The sequence below is a fragment of the Temnothorax longispinosus genome, chromosome 8, assembly GCF_030848805.1.
Source record: "Temnothorax longispinosus isolate EJ_2023e chromosome 8, Tlon_JGU_v1, whole genome shotgun sequence".
Classification (NCBI taxonomy): Eukaryota; Metazoa; Arthropoda; class Insecta; order Hymenoptera; family Formicidae; genus Temnothorax; species Temnothorax longispinosus.
In genome coordinates this window covers 15,161,445-15,187,075 of record NC_092365.1, presented here as the reverse complement: position 1 = coordinate 15,187,075, position 25,631 = coordinate 15,161,445, and the positions used below count along the sequence as shown (strand labels likewise).

Genomic DNA, 25,631 nt, shown 5'->3' with positions numbered 1-25,631 from the left:
AATTGACACGGTGGCGCCATCTCTCGGATCATTCCAAACAGTTTTCAAATTGGAACGTGAAATGAAGTGCCACTGCCACCGAGAAGCTCTAACCTCTCGAAGGACGCACAGAAGTGTTACGGGCGTTCCGTCGAATTATTCGCAATAATTCACAATGCCGCTGGAGAACCTGGAGGAGGAGGGTTTGGAGAAGAACCCGAATTTGGAGCTGGCGCAGACGAAATTTCTGCTGGGTCTTCGCGAACACACGGACGATGCCGCCCTGAAGACCAAACTCCTGGACGCCATCAAAGCCGATAGTGAGATTGCATCTTTTCTCTTGATCGCTTGTCACGGTTATTTCCAAAAGTTCTATGTAATTTTCGGGATTGCGACTTGATTTGCTTGAGACAACGAGTCCCGCTAGTTTCTCTTCTTTTATCTTGACCGCTGAAAACGTCATCTGTCATTGTTCGAAACATAACCTCTACTGTTAACTGCTATGATTCAATTTAAAAGAAAGAAGCAATTGAGAGAAAGCGATAAGCTAATGTACAAAGATATATGAATCCCCTAAATGGAAAATGTGAAATAAAAGTGTAAAAATAAGACCTAAAATAGGGTATGTTAAATACAGTGAAAAAAAGTGCTATGATCAATTTATTAAAGAATTCTTTAATGATTGACCATTAGTTTCGTGTAAGAAATAAAAATAACGATTTCTTTCCAATAGATATGGCTCCGTTCTACGAAGAGGTATGCAACTACCTGAATTGGCCAGTCGACGAGGCGTTTCTCGCAACGATGAAGGCGCATAATGCGGAACAGTTGAAAAAACTCGACGACGCCATCGAGGATGCGGAGAAAAATCTGAGCGAGATGGAAGTCCGGGAAGCCAACTTAAAGAAATCTGAGTACCTTTGTCGAATAGGCGACAAGGAAGGCGCAATCTCGGCGTTTAGGAAAACTTATGACAAAACAGTATCGTTAGGGCACAGATTAGACATTGTATTTCACAACATTAGGATCGGCTTGTTCTACCTGGATCACGATCATATTACCAGAAATATCGAAAAGGCAAAAAGGTCGGTAAAGACAAAAAAAGACTATATCTACATCAATTGTTATACGCTTTATGGCAATTTAATATATTTCGCTCGTATTTTGCAGCTTGATAGAAGAGGGCGGTGATTGGGACAGACGAAATCGTTTGAAAGTTTATCAAGGGATATACTGCATAGCGATTCGCAACTTCAAGGAAGCGGCGAACTTCTTTTTGGACACAATTAGCACATTTACGAGTTACGAGCTCATGGATTATAACACGTTTGTGAGATACACGGTGTACTTGAGCATGATAAGTCTTCCACGGAACGAGCTGAGAGACAAAATCATCAAGGGATCCGAGATACTGGAGGTACTTCACAGTAATCCAGACGTCAAGGATTACTTGTTTTCACTGTATAATTGTCATTATGCAGATTTTTTCAAGAACCTTGGTAAGCACGAAAGTTAAAGCACAGCTTAAATTTCACTTATTTGGAGGGGAGATTCAATTGTCGAATATACCGTTTCAGCGCACGTTGAAGGAGTGCTACGCCGGGATTACTTAGTATTTCCTCATTATCGATATTACGTTCGGGAGATGCGAATTCTCGCGTATACGCAATTACTGGAATCCTATCGGTCTTTGACCCTCCAGTATATGGCTGAAGCATTCGGCGTCACCGTCGAATACATTGATCAGTAAGTGATTATTACTCATTTTTATTTAATTTGCTGTTAGTAATGTTAACGTAATTGTTTAATTAAAATTACGAAACTGCGCTGCACACAAAGAGATGCTGCTGATGCACATAAATGTGTTGTTTTTTACAGAGAACTGTCACGCTTCATAGCCGCAGGTCGGTTGCACTGCAAGGTCGATCGAGTCGGAGGCGTAGTCGAAACGAATCGACCAGACAGCAAGAATTGGCAATATCAAGCGATGGTGAAGCAAGGAGATCTTCTACTCAACAGGGTGCAGAAATTATCGCGCGTTATTAATATTTAATTTCCTACATTTGTATAATCAAAGAGATTATATGCTAACTGTATTAAGAAACAATCGAGACTACATGAGTGTCTACTGTATATCTGTTTTAAAGAGCCTGTATGTCAAGTTTTAGCTCGAGTTTTGTAACAAAGAAAACTAAAAATGTCACGTTTGATGATTTTGTAAACAAGATACATGAATATTTCTCGCGGAATATGTAATGTAATTTATTTACATTTTACTTCTGCGCCCTGAAATATCCCCAACGCTGAGGTTAGTTTGTCTTATCACTTATTTTATCGTAACGTCGTCGAACGTTACTTAAAAAAAATGTAAATGACGTTAATGCAGAGACGGCGCTAGGCTATTCGGCGTCTTCGTGCAATATTTAAATCGGCGCTCTATAGATATATGATCTATAGATATATAAAGAAAATGGTTAATTTATTCTGAATAATCTAATAGTACGTTCCGCTTTTGTTGCAAATTAAATTGGCAGAATCTTTCAGTTATTTTAGAAGTTCATGAAACTTTCTCATCTTATTATTATTAATTACAAAAGATATATTTAAAAAACACTTTGAAAGGAAGAAAAACTATCAATAGCCAAACTAAAAAAGTATTCGAAATAAAGTTAATAAGTAAATACTAATTAAGTTTTCGTATTTTTCCTAAAAGTTATTTTCTGCTACGTTTATACCTAACATAAGAGTTAACTGTCTAATATTATAAAATTTAAAAACATTGCCCATATTATTTTCTTCACGCATCGATTACTACTTTTTGTTTAAAATGCTTTTTAATTTTTTTTTTCAAAAATTAGATTTAATCTCTCAAGTTGGAAAATTAATCGGAGAAATAGAAAGTGTTACATATTCGACTGTCGCGTATATATCTACGTGAATCTCGCGAGACAATTATTCACTAAAAGAAAATAGATATTAAAAAAAGAGAAAGGAAGACTATTGAATTTCTTTGAAGACGAAGAATTGCGAGATATATACGTCAATATACATACGCTCGATGTTTAGGATTGAAACTCTTTCGAGGCACAAAAGAGTCGAGAATTACAACTATAGTCCAGTTTTATAGTCCAGTAATTCGCGAATTTTTGTTTATTCCAGAATTATTCGAAAAAAAGTAAATCCCATTGTATAAATGGGCCTATTTTTCTCAGCTGAACTTCTTGTACGGTTTATCTTTTCTCTTTTTTCTCTTCAACATGAAAAGAAAAGGAGGAAAGACGAACCGTGCAGAAGTTCAGCTGAAAAGAACAGGTCTAATATGCTAGAATTCCGTCCGTGCTTAATTTGCTTATTGTTAGCGTGTTATGCTGCCTCCTGGGTTAGTCATCCTTTGTGTAGGCCACGTAGGGACGTAGGGTCAAATAAGACACGTACCGTGGAAGCATGCGTGAAAGTTTCCGGAATAGATTCCGATCGGAATTATTCTGTTTTCCCTAGAAAACACAATAGGAACCTAAAAAAAATAACTAAACATTTTGGTCGGAATCCATCTTTATCCATCCCGGAAACTATTGATTATAGGCGTCAGAGTGATCGTTAGTAGTCGTGGGAATCTGGGATCGCGCGAGTGCTATATATTCACCAAGAAGAAGGTTTGCGAATAGTCCTTGTCAGAAGGAGCACAGAATAATCAAGAATAATCCAATCGGTACGTATTTCTCTATTTTAATTTAAAAAATAGTTAATTAACTTTTAACACGCACATGTGCGACTATACATGATATTTACATTATAAAAATACTTTCTGTGTCGACAATCGCATAAGAACTTGCGGAAGCTAACGAGATTGCGATGATTATTCTTTCTGTTTTTGAGAAACAAAATTCCGTGATTTTGACTTGATTATTACATGTCACGAAGATCTAATTAATCGCCGAATAATCGATGAAACGATATTGCATTTGTAGATCTTAATCGTGAGATTGAATGATAGACAAACGTGTATGTTTTTTAGATCGATGATGATTCGGATAAGAGCCGGCTGTTACTCCGATTCTCGCAACAGACGTTACTTGTGTTATAAATGTCATACCCCCTCAGTTACCGTCGAAATGTAAGTTGTTCACAAAATCGTCGAAAAATGTTATAGAAAGCGACGATTAATTTTTCCAGAAATTCCGAGATGCTACATTGACTGATTCACTTATTATTCTTTCATACGTTTTTCAGGCCGAAAAACAATCCGCTGCGAATGGTGCTTACTGGTTCATGAGGTACCGACTATAAGGAATTTAACAGGCCTGAAGATGTTCATAGTTTCTGGCTGAGTCGCCATGAATTAAGTATACAGTACGGACACGGGTCAGTCGTTTGCTTTACTTGTTGCTAATCTGGCATTATATTTTACAAAAAAATAAATTATATCGACGATGGACATTAAAGACAGACACTGAGATTGTTTTCAAGTATAATAAAGATGTAATTAAAAAATGCCATAATAAAGATGTAATAATAAAAACACGAAATTTGTATAATTTATATAATAATAAGCATTAATTGAACAATTACGTATTGCATGTAACAATCAGCAAATGATATATATATATATATATATGTTACTGTATTTATATATTTTAAAAATTCGTTATTCGTATATCTTCAATATTTATTTTACATCTCGTTATTCGTACGTGTAAATTATTTATCTTACGCGAATGTCATTTGTACACTTGGAATATTTATTCAACAACCCAATTTATCCAAACTCCTAAAGTAAAATGCAATGCAAAATCTTGCAAAGTCTTTGTTTTGAATATCGCGGGGAAGTAGGTCGTTCTTCCGCGGCTCCCGCTCGATCGATAAAGCACCTTCCTGCTTTGAACGAAGACTTCGAACATATCGAACATCTGATATCGCCGATATCCACCTGTCGGGACTATCGGGAGCTCATCGAGAAACGTCGTAGCGGATGCATTTCGACGACGATCGGCGACGGACAGCATTTGTAAAATCGTTCGTACACGAGACGAGACGCACGTTCGACGACTCCGATCTCTTCGGGCTGACTCGCGCTGCTCCGACAATAAAACGCGAGGCGTAATCGCGCCAATTAATTGTTCCCCGACCGACGACAATCCGCACCGTCGGCGTCGCATGACATTCGTCGCCGGACTCGTCATCGTCCAAAAATACCGATCTTACGGCGGAACGATCGGGCTGATCTGATCGGAGCGATATCGAGGACGTTTCGGCGCCGCGATGGACAAGACGAAGCTGCTGAACAACGACCTGGAGCTGCCGCCGCTACGCAGCCTGGACGACTTCCTGCTGGAGTCGGCACGCTTCCAGCTACCGAATCTCAAGGACCTGGAGAAGTGGGGCAATCGGGTGGTCAACAATCTCCAGTACTACCAGACTAATTACTTGTTTACGTCCGTCGTCATCTTTCTCATCGTTGGGTGAGCGGTCTCCGAATGTTTATCACATCCGTTATATCCTGTACATATTGTTTTACGTAATAAAACGTGTTCTTGTGCCTTGCGAGCTGACACAGCGGTCCTCGAACTCTCTTGTTCACAAGTCTTTCCCGAGAGACATTCTGAATCTTCCTATTTTGCTATGTTCTAGATGTGTAACATAGCTTTTTTAGAGTCTTGGAGGTCTACAGGATACAGTTCGAGTACCGCTGAAATTAATAATGTTATTGAGTGAATGTAATTTTTAGAAGTTCTCGCGCAAATGCTTCATATTGTACTTTCCATGCGTTGTTTCACGTTTTACTAATTTATTTGTATGAATTCTCTGCATATAGATTGATCCATCCCGTCAAAATGCTAGTCGGCATGCTGGCGATGATGGCGATCTTGGGTACGTTCGCCTACCTATCCATGGAAGGAAGCACGATACATCGCTTGAAAAGGCAATATCCTGTGGTTGGAGTATTGTTCATAATATTCGCTGGATGTTTCATAACGTATACTCTGGGATCTCTTCTGGTATTCTTGTTCGGCATTTTGCTACCTTTCTGTGGTAAGCGTGATATTTGATATTATAATTCATATCGTTATTAATTTCATTGATCTTACTTCTTAAACATAAGTCAAATTGATTTCACTATATCAATATTTTCTATCTATATCAATACAGATCAATATCAGTAATATCTATATCAATGTTTTCAGTGACATTTGTACATGCCTCACTGAGATTAAGGAATTACAAAAACAAGATCGTCAATAAAATCGAGGGCATTGGTTTGAAACGCACGCCGATGGGTGTATTTCTGAAACATCTCGGTATGGAAGAAGAATTATTTTCATAAATTTCTATAGCTCTTTTTATCTTTAAGTTCTTAAGATAAGTCGAGTAGAAATGCTTTGCAATCTTATTAACAACCCTACTTCACCGTACCAATCCGTATGGAGCTTAAACATCTATTTTTAAATATGCTTTAGACAAGCTTAAAGGAATACAGACATATTTACTTTCAATATTATTATGCCTTCTCACGGATATAGACAATACCAGTCGAGAAAAAATATTTTAATGCTTTAAAAATAAATTCAAGACATTGTTATTTTGGTGAAACCATATTTTCTTAACTAGTCGCTAAATAATACTTAATATGTACGTGTTATGTTTTAAATACTTACATAATGTTAATATTTAATGAAATCTCTATATATTCTGATACGGATGAAAGTAACAAACTTATTAATTTATTAATAATTTATTAATATCGATAGTATTTAATATTTTTGGACAGCATTTTCTCTAATTGATCATTCTTTTTATCTACTGTATATGTATATATATAATGTATAATATTCAGAGCATTGTCTTCGAATATGTGTTTATTACTAAAAATATATATATTATTAAAAATATATACTTTAAGGACATTTTGTAGTGTAGGTAATATATATTGATATTAAACATTATTGTGTTGATATAAAATTTATTCGAAAGATTATCGTTATATAATGTATCGACACGTATATACGAATAAAAATACTGGAATTATCTTTCTTATTTTTTCAAGAAAAGTTAGCATGTGTTATCTCCACAGAATGGCTATCACGTTTTTCACAAGTATTTCAAAGACTGCTTGTGCTAACACAATATATATGATTTCTCTTGATATTCAATTTTGTCATTTATTCAGTCTTTGTTGAATTTATTCGTTAATGTTGAATTTTGCCAATAACTTGGAAGATATTTACGTTAAATTTAATTATCAGCTTATGTTAATTTCAAGCACAGCCACATGTTTTCATCTATTCGTTTATTTAGTCCTATTATATAGAATCTATTATTTATGAATTTTACATATATTATTATATCTAATATTCTCTTATTCTTTTCTCATTCCACTATACAGAAGATGTGACTGGTATGACATTGCGCGCACAGACATCACTCATGCAACCGCCTCACTAATATTCCGCTTTGTGCATCAAGTTTCTATATGAAATTGATAAAAATTAATGTCGACAACCATTAATATTTGCTGCCACTGCTGTTCTAATTAGACTACAGTGTTCTGCGCGGTATTAGGCATAGTGAAATAAATTTTGTAGCATTTTTAGAATATTAATTTGGCAGATATTTGTGACTGGAAACACGAACGACCTGTGCTGTGATTTTTTAATCGGAAAATCATACATTGTTTAGTAAAACCAATAAATTAAAATACCAAATATTTTTTTACAATACCAAATATTGAATTTTTATATTAAGAATTGTTTTATTCTCTCTTGTGAAGACATGTATATTTTTTTGAATGCTATATACAGCTCGAATAATATGACATATATACTGAATATATATTGTAATATCAATACTCAAAAATTAAAATGACTGAAGCTTTATATTTATATGACATCTATGAAATGGACTACACTTTCAATTAATTTGTATATATTATGTGTATATTATATAAATAACATATGTAAAATACACACATGGCAAATTGTTCTCACCGAACTTTGTTATATATTATATCATTTTTATTTTAATTGTTTTTATGTATGAATCTTTGTATCACTCTGTATAAAATGTGTTTATAATTTTAATATCTTTATATATGTATAATGTATGTTTTGTTATATACATATATATATATATATATATATATATATATATATATATATATATGTATATGTGTGTGAATCAATATTCCCTGTCATCTGATATAATGAAGATTATTAAAGAGAATATGCGCTGTGTTAAAAGTTCAAGTTACATTTTAATTGCTGACAGACTACTAAATTACATATAAAAAAATAGGCATTTTATATTAAAAGTGGTGCAGGATATATGAAATATTAATATGATTTATTTAAATGATATATTTAATATAAGTACACACTTAATAGGAGAAATCTTTTTTACCATATACATTACAGAATAGTGCTATACACTGAGAAATAATAAGTAAAAATACATACGTTTGACATGTATGAGATGTATCTAGTTGATACATAATATTAGTATATTCTATTGACATTTTATAATTCTTGTAAGCTATCTTAAATCTATATCTATCTTAATTATATCGGCAGTTTCAACTTGAACTGATTACCTTAACGAAACGATCATACATTGATATATCTTGTACTATCAGCGATGTAATGTTGTTTTCATTATCTTACTCTTTATTTAATGATATATTATAATATGGAGTCTTACTTGTTTTGTATCTTGAATCACATTGACAAAAGTTGCATACAGAATGCTTCAAAACGTTTTATTATGTAATAATAGTATAAAATGACTGCCAAAGATGTAGCAATTTGCCGTATGTGCCATTTTGAAATGTTCCAAAGAAATGTTTTGTGACGGCTGCGTCACGCGTTATGGACGGCACTTGTGAGATTTGCGAACATGATAATAGTAAAACTTAAAAGTAATATTACACGACGATCGTTCGGCAGTTACTACGCACAATGTTTGCAACTGTTCTCTTTCATATAAGTCGCAATAATCTTAAATCCTACTTTAAGATAACAAGATTATACTGAATGCATTTTTGTATGACATGAACACTGAATGGCAGTGCCTTTATCATTTTTGTATTATATAAAAAAAAAGTTCTTTTTAATTTAAAACCTGTTTAAATAAACATAAAAGACGTAATTAATTTCAAGAAACAGAGATCCAACATTAAAGTTTTAACTACACAATTTTTACAAACTTTCGTAGTAATGTGAAAATAAAATAAATGTAGAAATAATAAAAAAATTTCAAATAAATGTTTCATATGCAGTCTAAATAAAAAAATTGTATAATGGAAGCAATTATGATTCATTTATAGAATGTTACTATATCTTTGTTATGAATACTGTGTTCGTTGGAAACAAGATTGTGTCTAGCAGACGAGTATTTGCGGACAGTGCACCAACGTTTGTTTTTGGGAATGGCACCAAAAAGGTGTGCTCGGTTGATGGGAAACCCATTTCCTCCATTTTAGTTAAAAAGTCCTTAAAAAATTGCAATTATATTATGTCTTTCTTTATATGATTGTGCGATCTTAGGAAGAAATTTTTAGTACATACTTCTATGGTGTTTGTTGCACACATTGATGTTGTTTCCTTTGCGCCATTTGGCAATCGTAGGCAGAGACGTAGAGAAGGTTCGTCACCTGGATAAAAAAATTATTTTGTAGGTGAAATAAAAGATATGTTGGAAATATCATAAATTACAATGGACATGTCACACTTACCTTTTTCAGATTTAGCGGTTTCAGATTTAGCTGTTTCAGATTTAGCTGTATCATCTGATTTTAATTTTTCATCTTTTTGCTGCTTAGTCACATTTTCATTCAGCTTTCTCTTTTTAAAAGCAGTGTTGCTGCTACTTGGAATAGTCATACCTGGACCATTCAAATTTGTAATATTATCAGATATTACATTGCCATTTCCTGCATATATATAATACAAATATTTAATAATGCAGTTTATATTTAAAATCAATCAATATATGTGTAACTTTGTAAAATTAAACTGCTGTTAATTTTAAAGATACTAACCAAAATCTTGAACTGTTTTGGACAACAAATCTTTGACATCTCTTTCCAAAAATCTAGAAAGTATGCCACATTCCTGAAAAAAAAGGAACATTACAAAAAAAATCTATCACAAAAGGCTTTTTTAAAAAAAATGTAAAATTTAAATACTAACTTTCTCCAATTTCATTTGATCAGCTATATTATTTCGTTTTGGCGGCGTTTTCGTAGGAAAACTATTCCAATCCTTGGAAGAGTCAGATGTAACTTGTGAACTTTCGGGAGATGCATGTGTGCTTAATGCATCATTTAAATCAGATATCAGACTGTCTACAGTAATATTTTTGTAAGTTTTCATACATTCTCCCGTTCTAGGATCTACAATCGCCAAATAAGGATATGACATCACTTTGTAAAAATCTATATAACGTTTCCCGTCCGAAGTGTTAGACAAGACCTAAAATTAAGAAGCAACAAATGTAACTCGACGAATCAGAACGTCAACTATAGAAAGTGACATGATATTCAGGTGAAATGACATACTTGCCACAAGATAAAGTGATCCTTCACAATTTCTTGGATATGCTCGTTGGACCACACGTCTCTATTGAGAATCTGACAACAAAATTCCTGTGGATCCTGAACATTGACGAGCAGCCAACGATTTAAAGTTTTCGCGTGGTCCCGTGCTTCCATGAAGGAGCCCAAGAAGAGAATATCGCATGGTGGTCTAAATAGATCTTCCAGTCGCTTCGTTTTCTTTTGAGATATTTGCTTTGTGCCAGTTACTCTGCGAGTCATCTCTTCCTCTTGTCGTCCTACATTAATTACCAGCATGTAATAACAATAATAACTTATTAACTTCAACTTACATACCAAGAAGTAGATTTGAAGAAACTTGGTTTAAAAACTTGACATTCTCATACCATCCATGCAACCATCCCACTTAATACTACCTATTCTAATTGATATAAAGCCCATTCTACAATAGCCGTAAAAGTATGTTTTAAGAGGTAAGCAGTAAAAATTGACCAACTACAGTCGATCATTCTTGGATTGTAAAAATCCCATTAGTCCCAATAGCTATCCCAATAGCTTACTGCTTACCTCTTAACGCATACTTTACGGCTATTGTAGAATGGGCTTAAGTTGTAGGACAAAATGCGTACGGGTTTCTGCAGCAAAATCACGGAATCTGTCATACACGTTGTTCGACAATTGTGGCAATGAACATATCGGCTCCGAAGGCACTAGCGTCTCACGCGTGGGTAATATAGGAGCCCTCACGGGCGGCTCGGGATCCGCGTTCTCGGTCTCCGGCGGTCTGCCACCCTCGAACATCAGACTAATTGCCATATCCACGTTTCCATCGGCCAACGTCAGGTACTGCTGGGCCGTCGCCTCGCTCTCGCCTAAATCAGAGGACACAAACATGAAAAACGCTCGGGTACGTCGCAACATAACGTTCCTAACATTTACACCCTTGGCATCGTCGCGATTCACACACGGGCTCGAAGAAAAGCGCTGTGGCACTCGTAATCGCGATGCTATCCGAGTCGCGCTATTTAACCTGATAATTCTCGCGCTGACGCACGGACGATGTTAACACTTACCCGTCACCTCGATAAACTTCTCAACGAGCTCCTTCATCTTATCTTTCACCTCGCGATCGTCCATCGTGGCTACCACGAGCTCGGGAAGATTTTCCTCTTCTAGTCTTTCTTCTCTCACACAAATACCCGCTCGCAGAAGAAAAATATCTCCAATCCGAATCTCTTTCCGTCTCTGTCTCTCTCCCCTCTTTCTCTCAGTCCCTCTCTCCCTCTCTCACTCTCGCTCTCCTGCCCACCAGGTCCACCAGTACCACCACTCACCATGCAGCGAATGACATCTCGAGCATCACAACACGCTGCATCGCCTGGATCACCCTACTCTGCTGCCTAGTAGCTGACTGCATATGCGCTTTCTACATCGCACTATCCGACGCGCAAGATCCTTCTTCTTGCCTGTTCTTACCTGTTCTTACTCGAATTATCACGAATTTTCTCGAAGTATTTACTACCGTTAAGATTACTCAAATTCGAAACTATATTTGTAATTTTGTGACAAATCAATATAATTTTAATTCAATTATTTCCACGATGAAGAGAAATACTATTTTTCATTTAGTAAAAATCTAAAATCTTATATTTAGAATGTATAATTTTGATAAAAGATTTACAGTAAAATTATATATTTGCAAAGAGATTTAATTTTTAAATGCGATGATATAATTATTATTTACGTTATTGAAGTCTAATTTTGAAGATGTCTTATATTTCGATTTAAAGTTTTTGAAATATTTAAAATTATTTAAAGCATTTGTAATTTTTCTTATTTGATTATTTCTGATATTTTGTAACGTTTTTTCAATACCAATAAAATAACGAATATAGGAGAAAGGTAGGAGGGAGGTAGTTATCGACGATTGAATCTTAAGTGATTTTACCGATCTTCGATATTTACGGGTAATATGATAATTAGAAAGCATTTAAAGAGATGGCGCGACTTCTGCACTTACAGCTTTGACGCGAGGTTGAGGTTGATTGGCCGCTGGCGACGTAATTCCTTCCGATACGGTTGGATGCAAAGATTCAAACGGTTGTCAAACGCAATACCGTTGAAAGTAGCACGTTGCGAGACGCGGGAGGAGCTGTTTAGTTCTGACGTGATGTGTGAGATACGATCGGGAACTCTTTAACTGAAACTGAACCGAGAAAGAGTCGAAAGAGAAGGCCAGGCGAGAAGTCTGATAACAAAGGAAGATGAGCGTTATCACCGGTAAATTGCTCTACAACAAGCTACGCGGGCTACGTCCGGATCTGTCATCGGGGACCACGTCCGAGATCTTGAGCAAGATCTGCGACGAGCCGAGCACGCAGCCTTTTCTGGAATGGTTTTGCAAGAACGTGAGCAGCGTCAATGTTCTCTCTAACGAGGAGATAAAATTGTATGAGATGCTTCTTTCAAGAATCACAGTCAAGCTAGAGCAGTAGGATTGGATTTCTGACACAGTTTCTACTTTTTATTTACAGAAAAAATACATTGGAAGACGCGGGCGAGTGGTTAAAGGACGAAGTGTTGGACGCCGCGTTGGAAGAGGCCACCAAAGATTGCCCGGACTTGTTGCAGCTTGTCAGCCTGGACGATACACATCGGGAGGATCTTTTTGTGGAATACGAAGCGTTGAAGGAAAGCTGCAGAGAAGACGAGGAGTATCTTCAGTCGTTGAGACACAGTATAAAAGTTATAAAGTAAGGACTCTTATAAAATTTTTTATTTCTTTCTTGGACTATCTGTGTACTAGTTGAATAACTTAGACACTTAGAGAGATGACTTTATTGCAGAGAGGTCGAGAACAAGCTGGATGACGACATCGAAGAAGCAGAAATCATGCTGAACAAAGAGCAGATTGAAACGGAAAAGGCATATGACGATTGCAGCGTTATTCTGAAGGAATTTGATAAAGATAATTGTCAGTTTTCTAAGGATATCGAGAGTCTTCTGAATGTGTATGCCGATGCGGCTAAGAATGTGACTATCGCAAGTTTTGTAACTAGTTTTACAAGAATTTTTCTCACTCTGATTGTTATTTTTTTCTTCTTCAGCAAGGCAGCGCGGTGTTATGGTCACAAATGCCTGTTGACCTGTTTATCAAGCAAATAGAACTCTACAATCACTATCTGGGTATTTACATAAAGAAGCAGTTTGGAACTAGTGTCAACAAGGAAGAGCAAGAAGAGGATTCAGATTACGGATCTCTAATAAGTGACAACAGGGACAAGCAGATGGACGAGAGGATGCAAGAATTGTTCTTGTGTAAGACAAAGTAAGTAAACACGAAAATATTCTTTTTTGATTTATTAAACAATGTGTTTACAATTTGTTATTTTTTTTATATAGCTTATCCAATTCTAAATTGGAACAGATTAATGCTAGTGTTCAAGAAAAAATTTACATGGCAATGTTACAATGCGCACAAGATATCTACAATGGTGGAGTTTTGAAAGTGCCCGGGGATAGTAAATTGCAGTAAGTATAAATTCGCATTAAGTTAAATTGATACTACAATAATTAATGTTGTTTTATGGTTTGGACATGGAGACAAGAACAAAAAACACGCTATACACTTAAATGTATATCTTATTATTTATGAACAGTGACGAGATACAAACGTTAACCGTGAAAAGGGATATCTTGGAGCAGAATGTTGAGTTTTTGCGGGACCAACAGTTGCCGGAGGTAGTGCAATATGCGGAAATGGAGACAATAAAGATCTTGAAGAACGACGCACTCGCCCGTCTCGAACGGAGGAAAGCTCGTCTCGAGAACCTCAAGAATTTACATTCTCTCGCAGGAGAGCACGGACATGTTCATGTGGACTTGCTGTGCATGTTAATGGAAATGCAATTTCGCTGCCTGCGCGAGGTTGCTGAATTCATCGCCGATGCTCGTCATTACATTATCACGGAATACAAGCTCTCTTCTGCAAGATGCGTTAGTAATTTTATTAGTATTTTTTATGAGTTTATTTTCTTTCTAATTTAATGTATTTTAATAAAAATATAATGTGTAGGAAGTTATGCAGCAAGAACAGGATAAGTATGCGGCTCTTGTAACGCAATCTTCAAAAACGTACAATGCATTTAATCAAATATTTATGTCCATGATGCTCGGTGATGATATCTCAGATGAGTCGCTCTCTACCGCATTGAAAAAATACAATGACTTGATAACCGACAACGCGGAGAAGAAGAAATCAATGTTGGAAACATATATGACTAATAAAATCGACAAATTACAGAAATTGTAAGTATTATTAGTAGTAATCTCGTATATCGATGATACGTTATTTTTGTATATTTCTGTGGATTTAGAGAGAACGAAATCGATAAAGATTACACGGCTGAGACACAAAATGGGCCGACAATCAGCCTCAGGCCAATTTCATACGAAATAAGTTCCAAGTGCGAGGAAATATCCGCGGTAGTTCAAGAGGTGCAAGGAGAAATAACTAGGATCAGGAATCAATTCAAAGAACGAATGGTACAGCTATAAATATCCTGATCTATCAATTTCCTGAAAATCATATGACATTTGCTAATAATTCTCGTGTCGCAGAGGATGGACGCCAATCTAGAACGCGAGAAGGACATTTTGTGGCAGAGGTTCTTGGCGAAGCCTGACACATTAAGAATGAGATACGAGGAAGCGAAACAAAAAGCGAATGAGTCTCACTTTGGAGATAGTAAATCAAATCGGTAAATTAACCAATTACAAACCAGTAGAATAAGATAAGAAATTTTGATACTCCAAACACTCATGTATTTTTGTATTTTTTTTTAATCAAAAGAATTAAATGTATTGTAATACTCGATAAAATACCAAGCCATTCGTTTCCTCTGAACATTACTCAACACAAATACTAAATATCTATCTCTAAACTATCTGAAATAAATAATGATAAAATGACATGTAAAGGAAACGAAAATAAAACTTCAGTGCAATATACAAACTAAAGATTCGATTCATTGAATTCTTTTGAATTTAGATCGAATTCTTTCTTTAGCCTTGACCAACCATATTTTTATTCTGTCCTGTATGGGTAGTCTCCCTTCTTCTAATGTGTATTGTTTTAAGTTATCAGAGGGAAACCCGATCGCGCCGCTGAGTTTTCGTGGACGTAATACGCTCGGAGCATTACGTGGACGCGATAATGAATGATTCGTCCCAAGGACGAGCGTGTGTGTGCGTGCACGCTGAGCGCACGCGCGTATAAACACAACGAGGGATGACGTAGAGGAGGTGCCCGAGTGTAACCTTGATCCGCGCGCATCGATGTCCCCCTCTCCTCCCTCCTGCCCTGTTCTCTCATCGACGTGCTGCCCCTCCGTCCTTCTCCTCGCTCTCGATTCCCCCCTTTCTCGCGATATTTCGTTCAAAATCGCCACGCTTTCGAGAGAGATGAGAGATCCGCGTGTGTGCACACAAAAGAATTATGAGCAAACGCTTCGTTTATGAAATTTGCGTCTCGAAGGCGTCTTATCAGCCGTGGCGTGTTCCACGGATATACGACAAAGGCGTTTTCCGATCGGCAGCGATGCGTGCGCGCTTTCTTAAAACCGAACAGAACGCGGCGAGCGTGGAGCGAGGAGAGCGGTGGGAGGGCGGGAGGCCGAGCGAGAGAGAGAACACGGAACGGGGTAGCGGCGAGGCGAGGAGTATTATCGATTCGCCGGGGACCCGTGAGTTAACGGTTTGTTTACACGAGCCGGCGAGCGCGGGGACGGACGGGGAAGGGCACCGGCTCGGCTCGGCTCGGCGCGGCGGAGGGCGGACGGCGAGGAAGCGGCCGGGCGCATGCGCCGCCCGACCAAAACAATAATAACAGAGTAGAAGGTTCATGGCTGGCGCTGGCGGACGAACGGGCGGCCGCTCGCTCTTCGCTCTCCGTGGCTCGCTGAGGCCTGTGCCTGTGCCCGTGCCCGTGCTGGCGCTACTCCGCTCCGCTCCGCTCGCGCAAAAGTGATCCCGTCGGACGTTTGTCGCGCGCGGTCGAGTCACGCCAGATAAACAAAGGAGCCGGGAGCGCATAGAGAGAGAGAGAGAGCGGGGACGTTTTCTCGAACGGCGAACAAATTCGGCGAGCGAGTTACTCGGCGAGTGGAGGGTCGGCACCGTGGCACCCGAGAACCGGAGTAACCGAGACTACCTCGAGGTCGGAGCGTGCGGCGAGTTCCGACTGACATTTAAATCGAAACTGCAGGAGCCGTCGGCAAGTAACAAGTGGAGTGTGCGGAGGCAAGCCGTGGAGAATTGAGACTACCTCAGGATAAAGAAAAAAATAGGAGAGATTTATAAATAGAGGAAATCGGGCGGAGAGGAAAATAGAAGATAAGGGCTCGAGGAACGTCGGCTGGAGTATCCGATTCGAAAGCGGGAGCGCCGCGCGAGATACCCCATCTTCCCGTCGGGCCAAAATAATCGCTCTCTCCGTGTGCCTCCTCTTTCTCTCTCTCCTCTCCCACCCCTCAGTGCGTTACCTCATCGGAGCGGAGTAGGTGCGTGTAACGAGCGTATGCGCGCGTTGTGCAACCTGCCGCACCGATCCTCGGCGAGAGAGAGAGCGAGCGAGAGAGCTTCGGGCGCAGACACTGTGCGTGCGTGCGTGTGTATGTGTGTGTACGTTCGATCGGCCTGGAAGCAAAACAATGCGCCGCTGGTGTAGCGCGTAGCGTGGAGAGGAGACCCGTGTGCCTGTGTGCGCGTGTATACCCGCAGCTGCTGCTGCTGCTGCGCGGCGCGCTCGTGTGCGTTTGTTTATGCGCGTAGATTAGCCCGCACGCTCGTACTCGGCTGCTCGCGCGGGCGTTTCATTCAACAGCCAGCCGCGCTTGGACGCGCGCGACTCCCGTCGTACGTTTCGCCGACGGACGTTTCGAGAAAGCGAGCGAGCGGGCGAGAGAGCCCGCCGGCGGCGCGCCGGGAGCAGCGACGGAGGATATCGCCGCCGCGCGTATTTGCCCAGTGAATCACGCGCGTCCCGTCCGATTACGCACGGACGCGCCTGCCCGTGCCCGTGTCGCGGATTACACCGTTCGTATATATACACGCCGCCGCTGTGTATTATTGTTGACGTGTCGGCGACGACGTCGAGTGCGAGTCGCTAATCGGGGAACGAACCGTGTGGCGTGGTATCGCTTCGTCGTGGGAAAAAGGGGTCTACGGCTCCCCGCTGAGACTCTTTTTTTTCTCTCGTTCACAAGAAGGAACTTTGTTTTCCTGGAAGGATACTGCAGCGATCTCTCCTTTCCCCGCCTTCCCCCTCTACCTTCTGCCTGGGTGTTATTGTAGTTGCAGGGGACTGTCGACCCCAGGTAAACACACCGTAAGAGAGAGAGAGGTGGAAATACCAGCGTGAGAAGAAAGAGAGAGGGAGAGACGGCAACATATCGGGGATCAGAAGGAGAGAGGACGAAAACACTCACACAAAGCCTTTGGAGAATCAAGAGTCCCCATTGCACAGTCTGTTTACTACGGACTCGATAGTTCGTATCGCGTTCTCCGTGTGCCGAGAGCGTGAACGGAGGAGCGAACGCGCGAGGATGCCGAGCGCCGAGGAGACGACGTATCTGATCGGCGTGATGCCGGACGGCGCGGCGCAGGCGGACGCCTTCCTGGCGCGCGACGTCGACCTGCTGGTGTCGCAGATCAAGGAGAACCTACGGCTGTCCAGCCTGAAGGCCAAGTCCAGCATCAGCCACAAGAACAGCCGGCCGTCGCCGTACCGGGTGCCGGCGCGTTCCTGGGCGGATCCGGCTGCCGGCTGCGAGGTCTGCGGTCTGCGGTCCAACGGCCAGCAGCAGCAGCAACAGCAACAACAGCAGCATCACGTGATCGCCGGTCATCATCATCACCACCATCACCACCATTATCACAACCATCTAAAGAGGAGCGAGAGAAGCAGAGTGGACGACGACCCGTACGAGGTGCTCCAGGAGCTGCTGCGCGAGGGCGGCCTCATCAAGGAGGCGGTCAAGAGGCTGCAGGAGAACCTCGACGAGCTCTCGAGCTCGGAGGTGGACGAGGACGACGTGGTGGACGACGAGGACGACGATGTGCGACGGTCCAGCGGCGGCGGCGGCGGCGGCGGCGGATACCGTAGGAAACCGTACTTCTACGACTCCGAGGACGAGCCGTTACCGCCGATGTACGAGCCCCTGGAACTGTGAGGCGTCCGGCGACGGCGCCCGGGGAGAACTTTTACGGACGTTCCTGCGCTCACGCTGTGAACGAGACCCCGTTTTGTCCCGCGGCCTCCTCGATCCCGTTCTTTTCCTTTCTTCTCTTCCTTTTTCTTTCTTGAAAGGGACGAGATTTTTCTGGAGCCGCGCCGGACGCCTCCTTTGTGACTCGGGATGGATATTGTCTCGAAAAAATGGATCGGAATCCCCATTGAAGAAGGAAGACGATAAAAGGATCCTGGGCGGGAGCAGGTTTTCCTTCGTTCACCCGCGTGGGAGTCCCGGGGACGCAACGGCGATGACAGTGTGCGTGTGCGTGCGCGTGTGTGTAGACGCAATTAGGCGAGAACTCGCCTTACATGGCCGTGTTTGTAAATACGCTGCGTTGTCGGCGCTGCGCGACAGCCAAGCCTCGCCGCTGTATCGACGCTCGCGGACGGACCTACGTGGAAGACTTATGGCCGCCGACCGCGGCCCGCGCGCCGCTCGACTCCTCGCACCCATCAACCGTATCGAAATGCGCACGCGAGATGTTCCTTTTCCCGCACGCCCGTTCCACATCGCGCCGCGGTATCTCAGATCATTTAATTAAATATCGCCTGGGCGAGCGAACGCCGGACTGACGCGACTTCCTGCGCGCCGCGCCGTCCGCGTTTCAGTAGCCATACGCAAAACATGTTCCTTTTCCATATACTCTGTACCGTGTTAACGATAATTATCGGTATCTCGAATCATTGAGTAATATCACCGGCGATAATCGTAGCGCAAGGCCGACATAATTCTTTGTATATATTTTGAAGTGCTGGAAAACATGTATAATGTATATCAATTTGTTGTCGTACTGCGTGGTATCTCAGTTATTAAAATATCGGATATCGTTATCGCAGTGTGGAGTGCCTGTATCGTAACAGCTGATTCGTCGCGAAACTCTCGATTGACGCTTCAAATACTGAGCGAATATATATAGATGGGGGATTAAAAATATAGATATATATTATTTTATATACGTTTTATTTAACGAAGCTCTGCTGGTTAGAGATTTATTATTTTTTTTGACGCTCGATGAAAAGAGCTTAAATCTTGGAAAGTTTTCAACGTTCGAGTTGCTCTAAAAATTATCGCCAATCACGCACGTTCGTACGGTATTTGAAGAGTTAATCTAACGCGTCATTATTCGTCATCTCTGGTCGAATTGCATAAGAAGTCTGTGTTAATTGATTCTGAGTAAGCGAGACACTGATCATTGTCTTATATAGCACTGAACGAAGAAAGAAAGATCTAATAAAGTTTTACCACAATTGTATTTGTTTAGTAGTGCAATTGTTTGCTTTACGTAATTGGAGTTTGTTTGCGAGTGGCACCGAAGAATTTACAGTTTAATCTCTAGAGATAACGGCCGTATTCTGGCATAATAAAGAAGAAAAAGAGTATTCACAGCGCGCTTCGGAGACCCAAGTACCACAAAACAATGGCTGTTAATTAGTTTGTAATTATTATGTGACAGCCTCCCTCTTGAGACTGCATCATTAAACGTGAGTTTGCCGTTCGAATTCGAAGAACGGGAACTACGCAAGTATCGCGGGAACTTTTTAATCCTCGAAGCACGGAACGTAACGTCCCCGCCTCAAGATCCTACCGCCAAGTTATCTGTGAGTTAAGCGACGAGTTTCGCTCGCTTATCGATTTACAGCGCTGAATCGTTATCTCGTGCGACGCACGAGAACGACGCGTCGACGTTCTGTCGTTCTATAAATGGACACTTTCCGTTAGAATCGGAATGCCACCCGCAAAGAAACACCAGAGCGTCACCGAGCGCGACGAAAGCGAATCGTCGTCGTCGTCGTCGTCGTCGTGGCTTTCCAAAGAAAGAAAAAAGTCTGAGAGTTAAATCGAGGAAGATCTCTCCGCGTTGTTCGCGAATTAATTTCAGTAGTGCAGGGTTTCTCAAATTTTCAGATCCGACACTTTTTCTAGCCACAGTAGCACAGACTTCGCACGAGGATATAAAGTTTATATCGAGCAGGGAGAAAGAGTAGCGGCGAAGATGTTTCTCAAGCTGTTAGACAAGGACAATCAGGTCCTGCCCCAGGATTACGCGAGTCCACTTTGAGCGAGTAAACCGCGTACCGCGGCCGATCAACGATTAACGATGCCTTTGCGTTGCGTGGCGGAAGTATTAGGGGCACAATCGCCACGAGGAGAGAGAGAGAGGAGGAGGGCACACACAGAGACACGGTGATCTCATTTATTTTTTCATGATGCGCGCAACGAGCGGACTGCAGCCGATCGATGCGAGGCGAGATCATTGATAGCTTAGCTTAGGCTCGGTTTAGTTCCCGACAGCTGCGTCCTTAATCCTAAAGGGTACAAGACATCGTCGGCGTCGTCCGTTCGGCGAAAAGCGGGAATTGAGCAAAAAAGAGTGAAGAAAGGCCGGCGGGGGCTTTTGCAGTTTACACGAAGACGTTTACATTCGCGAGGATGTATATCGTGAGAATTGGACCGAGATTCGTTGTATAAACGGAGGTTCCGCTGCTTAGCTGGTGGGACGCGACTTCGTCTATTTATGAAATTGTATATCGAGGAATTAGAGCAATTTTGAAATTTATTGACGGAATTTTTCGACACTTATGACTGCGAGATGAAAAGAAAAAATCTCTACGGCATCCCGATTGTTGTATCATTTAGGGTAATCCTGACGCGCTGGAGTATTAACGAAGAGACGTAAGAATGTCAAAGATTTAGATAAATGTCCACGGTTGCGGGAGAATCCGCGCGGGAGGGGAAGAAGAAAAACAGGGAGCAGACGGACGAGGACCGCGCGTTAACGTGGATCTGTACAATAGTTTATACGTTTAGCTTTATACCCCTTTCTCTGTGCATGTTTTAGTGCATAGCTACTTATCGCTATCGATCGCTAGAGGAGAGACACGCTGTTGATGTTACATACATTGTATCCGCACGTACAAGAACGCGCATGTATGCGTGCGTTGCGCGAGTTCGCGCGACGAGATGATGCTCCAGCGTCGCGTGATTCATTTCGCGCGGGTGGAGAGATGAGGGGAGAGAGAAAGAGAGAGAGATGCATCCGTAATACGAGGGTCCTTACGGGGCAGCTGTGACGTCACGGGTTGACATAATTATCGGAGAGGACTATTACTCCTCGCGATAACATCGTTGCTGCTCATAATTAATTTCTTCGTTCGCGAGAGATGCCCGTTCTATTCCAAAATCTCGCGATCAATTCGAAGAAGCCCTCGATTATTCCCGGGGGCGCGCGCCGAGAGTGACGTCACAGCTGCAGCGTCCGGGACTTTATCGTGTGGACGTGTTGGCGTAAACGCGGTCGCGGCACCACACACGAATGACGCAATAAAAACGACACACTTGTATGTAGCGCGAATATACAGGGGGGACGAAAGAAACGAGGAATCGTTTCGTGGCTTCGCGTCGTCGGGGATCTTCGACGACGTTTGCCGCCTTATCCGACTAATTAGATAAGCTAGCAATTAGTACCACACCGCGTGTACCTACTGCGAGAGCGGAGCGAACGAATTGCGTCAGGATTGCCGCAGCTCCGGAACGGACGAATGCCCGTGTGCGTGAGCGTGTGCGTGGGAGAGTTGCGTTCGTTCTCTTTTTTGTCTCTTTTTTTTTTCTAAGAGCGAACGCAATCCCCCTTATCCGTTCTTTTCTAAGTTCGTCGTTAAAGAACCGTGCATTATGGAAAACTATATCTCGTTGTGATCGGTCGGGCTCGCATGCCCGACAAGTCTTAATTAAAATGAAAAAAAAATAAAGAAGTTCAAAGTTTCGATGCAGATATACCGGTGTACATGTATTTATTGCGCGTGTATCGTATACCCGCTATTGACCCGCGCGAAAACTTTCCGTCCGATCGTCCACGCTGCTCCTCCACTATCCCTGCCTCTGTCTCGCTTCCCTCTTCCACCGTCATCAAACGTCGACATCAAACGGTTCTGCCTGCTGTGTCTGACGACGGAGCGTGCCACAAATACATCGTGGATACGCGCGCGCTGATATTATACGGGACGTCTCGACATTACCGTTCCTCCTTCGCTCGGCTCGCGCTCGAGGAAAATTTTCGAGCTAATAGCCGGATCGATTAACGTAACGTCTCGGTGCATGGGCTTGCCACTGTTCGCGCGCAAACAGGATGACCGTAAACAGATGAGAATCTCGTTTTAACGTGATCTAATCTCGCATAGATTTCGGTCGAATTTCAGGACACTCGAGGATACTTGTAGATAGAGCGAGTTCCTGTGAAATTTTATCTAGGGGAGCAATATTGACCTAATACGTTTCGTCAAATAAAGTCATCGTTAGGAACGGCGGTACGGTAACGGGACACCCCGTATAAGCCGGCGGTTCACTGGCCTTCTGATCGTTGGCGCGCGTTAAAGCCGCTTCTACGTGCCAGCTCCTAGAAGATTTGCTTTCAGCAACAAAACTCGCACGCTCGCCCGATCTATCTCGCGTTGATAGTAGACCGCGATATTACGCGAAACCGCGATACGCTCGTCCGGATTTCTCCGGGCGGATTCTGTTATCGCGGAGGCCTCGCAGCGTTTTAATATCCGTATCCCGGTCTCTCGAGCACCCTCTTCCGATTCTTTAATATCGCGCTGCGGGAACCGAAAGCTCTCGGCGTTGACGTGCATAGCTAGCGAGCCCTGGTATAGGAGCGAGTGCCATTTCACAGTAATTTCCGCAAAAGCGTCGACTGCAATAATGACCGTAATAACGCAGCGGTAAATTATGGCTCTTAAAGGTCCTAGAACGGATGTAGAACGATACCCGGTGCGTTTTTACGAGCCATATTTTGCCCGATGCCTCTGACCTGAAACCGACAGTTCGGTAGAGAGAGAGAGAGAGAGAAGGGGCAAAGGGTCGGCCGTCAATTTCAGGCATGAGGCAGGTCATTTAATAATTGGCCGCTTACAGAAATTAACGGCGGCAGCTGCTTCATCGGCACGTAACGCGACGCAATTGTTTCGTCGCGTTGCGTAATGAAACGACAGTTCATTATTTCGAGTCTTGGGATTTTTTAATTTCGCCGTGAATCGCACATATCATTCGACGCGTCCGCTTCCTTACTTTCTAACATCTCAATTCTTTCGTAATAGAATAGCATAACGTACAATCTTTCTTTTATATTAAGCAGATTCCAAGGATAATTTCTTTTTACGTTGCTCTGATAATTCTCGAAGTCAAGTGTTCGCCATCCGAAACATGTACTATATATATTGCAGGTAATACTTTTTTCGCAGCACTTTAGGCCCAGTTTCACAAGTGTCGGTTAACTTTTAATCTTAGATCAATTCACTCTTCGTTTCTTTCTAACATCCCCCTTATGTCCATTTCTATCAACGCAGGTTAATTTTGATCTTGGTTTAACTTACCTGTCATCTTTTCCTAGTTCTAAAAGTTAGAAAAAGATAGAAAGTAAGTTAAACCGAGATTAGAAGTTAATCTACATTGGTAGAGATGGGCATTCGAAAGAGACGAAGAGTGAGTTAATCTAAGATTAAAAGTTAACCGACACTTGTGAGACTGGGCCTAAAAGTCGGAGGGATTAACGATGAGCGAACTTGACCCCGAGAAAAGTCAAATGTCATCGCGAGACGCGGACGCGAAAGCGGAGATTGTTAAAAGTCGGCTGATGGCTTTTTCGCGAGTCACCGTTCTCGCCCGTCGCCCGGAGACTTTGATCGAATGACTGGCGACATTTCTCGGTGTTGGCGGCAACGCGTGAGAAGTCGAATAAATCGAGTCCAGTAAGTGACTCCGCGCGTACGCGTTATACTCGGCCGGAATTGCGGCCGATTGCGCGGTCTTAGCTAACGAAGCGACCCGTTTTCGTCAGCGGGCGCGACCTGTCGCAACGACCCCGTCTGCGTCTCATTACGGCGGCGGTGGAAGTCGTACGTTTTCTCTCCCCGCTTATGCAATTAGGACTTTCCCGAATGTAATTGTATTTGTCGTTCGGCTATCGCGTAATCGAAGTATACGTTAAGCTGGATGCACAATGAAAAACACAGGCAACAGGAACGGGCAATGGGAACAGAGAATTTCCAACGCGTTGGATTTCTATTCTCTATTGCCCGTACCTAACCAATCGCAGCTAAAATCAAAATCACTGTGGATCGGTCAGATACACAGGCAACAGAGAATAGAAATCCAACGCGTCGGAAATTCCTGTTCCCATTGCCTGTTTCCCTGTTGTCTGTGCTTTTCATTGTGCATCCAGCTTTACCGGCCGGCGCGCGAAAATAAACGGCGGAAAACTTGGCGCAGCCTGACCCAATTCAAGAAAGTCCATTTATATTGTGTATGCGTTTGTCCACCATCTGGCGTTGCGCGTCCGCGCGTGCATGACACAGATGTTAATTTTACGTTAATATAGAAATGCTCGTGCGCGGAGAGAGAACGGACGCGGTTACGTGTTAAATCCATTAAACGATAACGCGAGTAGAGCTTCCGAAAACGAGGCACGCAAGCGGTCGACCGAATTTCGCGATTTCGTGCTATCGTAGCGTGATATTTTTAGCGCGGCGGTACGTTTGATATCACCCGTCCTTATCAGAGTATCGCAACGTTTCACGCGAACACACTCTCTTTCTCGGATCTTCGGCCGATCTTTCGGAAATGCGCGACGGCCTGGATGTATTCGATATGTACACACTCCATCGCGTTATTAGTATACGTAATTTAAATTATCTGTACGATAAAATGGGGACGCCCCCCTCGAGGCTCTGATAAAAAATGAAATTAAGCGAGAAGGGATTGATTTCTCGTTGTATCGAAGCGTCCCAGCGGCTGATAAAAGTAACGGTAGGTAA

General features: G+C 41.9%; 5 protein-coding genes across 6 annotated transcripts; 4 read left to right on the top strand and 1 right to left on the bottom strand.

Moving 5' to 3' along the window:
* The first annotated feature begins 65 nt into the window (after window positions 1–65).
* Window positions 66–2,228, top strand: Rpn7 (regulatory particle non-ATPase 7). Its single transcript, XM_071787239.1, has 5 exons — window positions 66–299; window positions 713–1,064; window positions 1,150–1,478; window positions 1,557–1,725; window positions 1,858–2,228. Exons 1-5 carry the CDS (start codon window positions 155–157, stop codon window positions 2,030–2,032), a joined length of 1,170 nt encoding a protein of 389 aa, XP_071643340.1. The 5' UTR covers window positions 66–154; the 3' UTR covers window positions 2,033–2,228.
* A 2,620-nt stretch (window positions 2,229–4,848) lies between these two features.
* Window positions 4,849–8,669, top strand: Jwa (PRA1 family protein Jwa). The gene is made up of 4 exons (XM_071787241.1): window positions 4,849–5,438; window positions 5,792–6,009; window positions 6,162–6,275; window positions 7,361–8,669. Exons 1-4 carry the CDS (start codon window positions 5,239–5,241, stop codon window positions 7,417–7,419), a joined length of 591 nt encoding a protein of 196 aa, XP_071643342.1. The 5' UTR covers window positions 4,849–5,238; the 3' UTR covers window positions 7,420–8,669.
* LOC139818475 (UBX domain-containing protein 7) lies at window positions 8,315–11,944 on the bottom strand. Its single transcript, XM_071787238.1, has 8 exons — window positions 11,599–11,944; window positions 11,155–11,397; window positions 10,529–10,803; window positions 10,161–10,442; window positions 10,010–10,082; window positions 9,704–9,901; window positions 9,537–9,622; window positions 8,315–9,461 (listed from the first exon to the last, which is right to left on the bottom strand). Exons 1-8 carry the CDS (start codon window positions 11,660–11,662, stop codon window positions 9,303–9,305), a joined length of 1,380 nt encoding a protein of 459 aa, XP_071643339.1. The 5' UTR covers window positions 11,663–11,944; the 3' UTR covers window positions 8,315–9,302.
* LOC139818474 (HAUS augmin-like complex subunit 3) lies at window positions 11,296–15,555 on the top strand. Of its 2 annotated transcripts, none has more exons than XM_071787236.1 (10): window positions 11,296–11,432; window positions 12,548–12,974; window positions 13,060–13,278; window positions 13,372–13,558; window positions 13,633–13,853; window positions 13,928–14,056; window positions 14,185–14,521; window positions 14,601–14,833; window positions 14,902–15,070; window positions 15,146–15,555. In XM_071787236.1, exons 2-10 carry the CDS (start codon window positions 12,790–12,792, stop codon window positions 15,287–15,289), a joined length of 1,824 nt encoding a protein of 607 aa, XP_071643337.1. In that variant the 5' UTR covers window positions 11,296–11,432; window positions 12,548–12,789; the 3' UTR covers window positions 15,290–15,555. The 2 variants fall into 2 exon arrangements, with proteins under 2 accessions (XP_071643337.1, XP_071643338.1); XM_071787237.1 differs by lacking the exon at window positions 11,296–11,432 and having other exon boundaries at window positions 14,605–14,626; window positions 14,716–14,833.
* A 701-nt stretch (window positions 15,556–16,256) lies between these two features.
* Window positions 16,257–22,591, top strand: LOC139818477 (uncharacterized). The gene has a single exon (XM_071787240.1). The coding sequence runs from the start codon at window positions 18,130–18,132 to the stop codon at window positions 18,754–18,756; it is 627 nt and encodes a 208-aa protein (XP_071643341.1). The 5' UTR covers window positions 16,257–18,129; the 3' UTR covers window positions 18,757–22,591.
* Window positions 22,592–25,631: the final 3,040 nt, after the last annotated feature.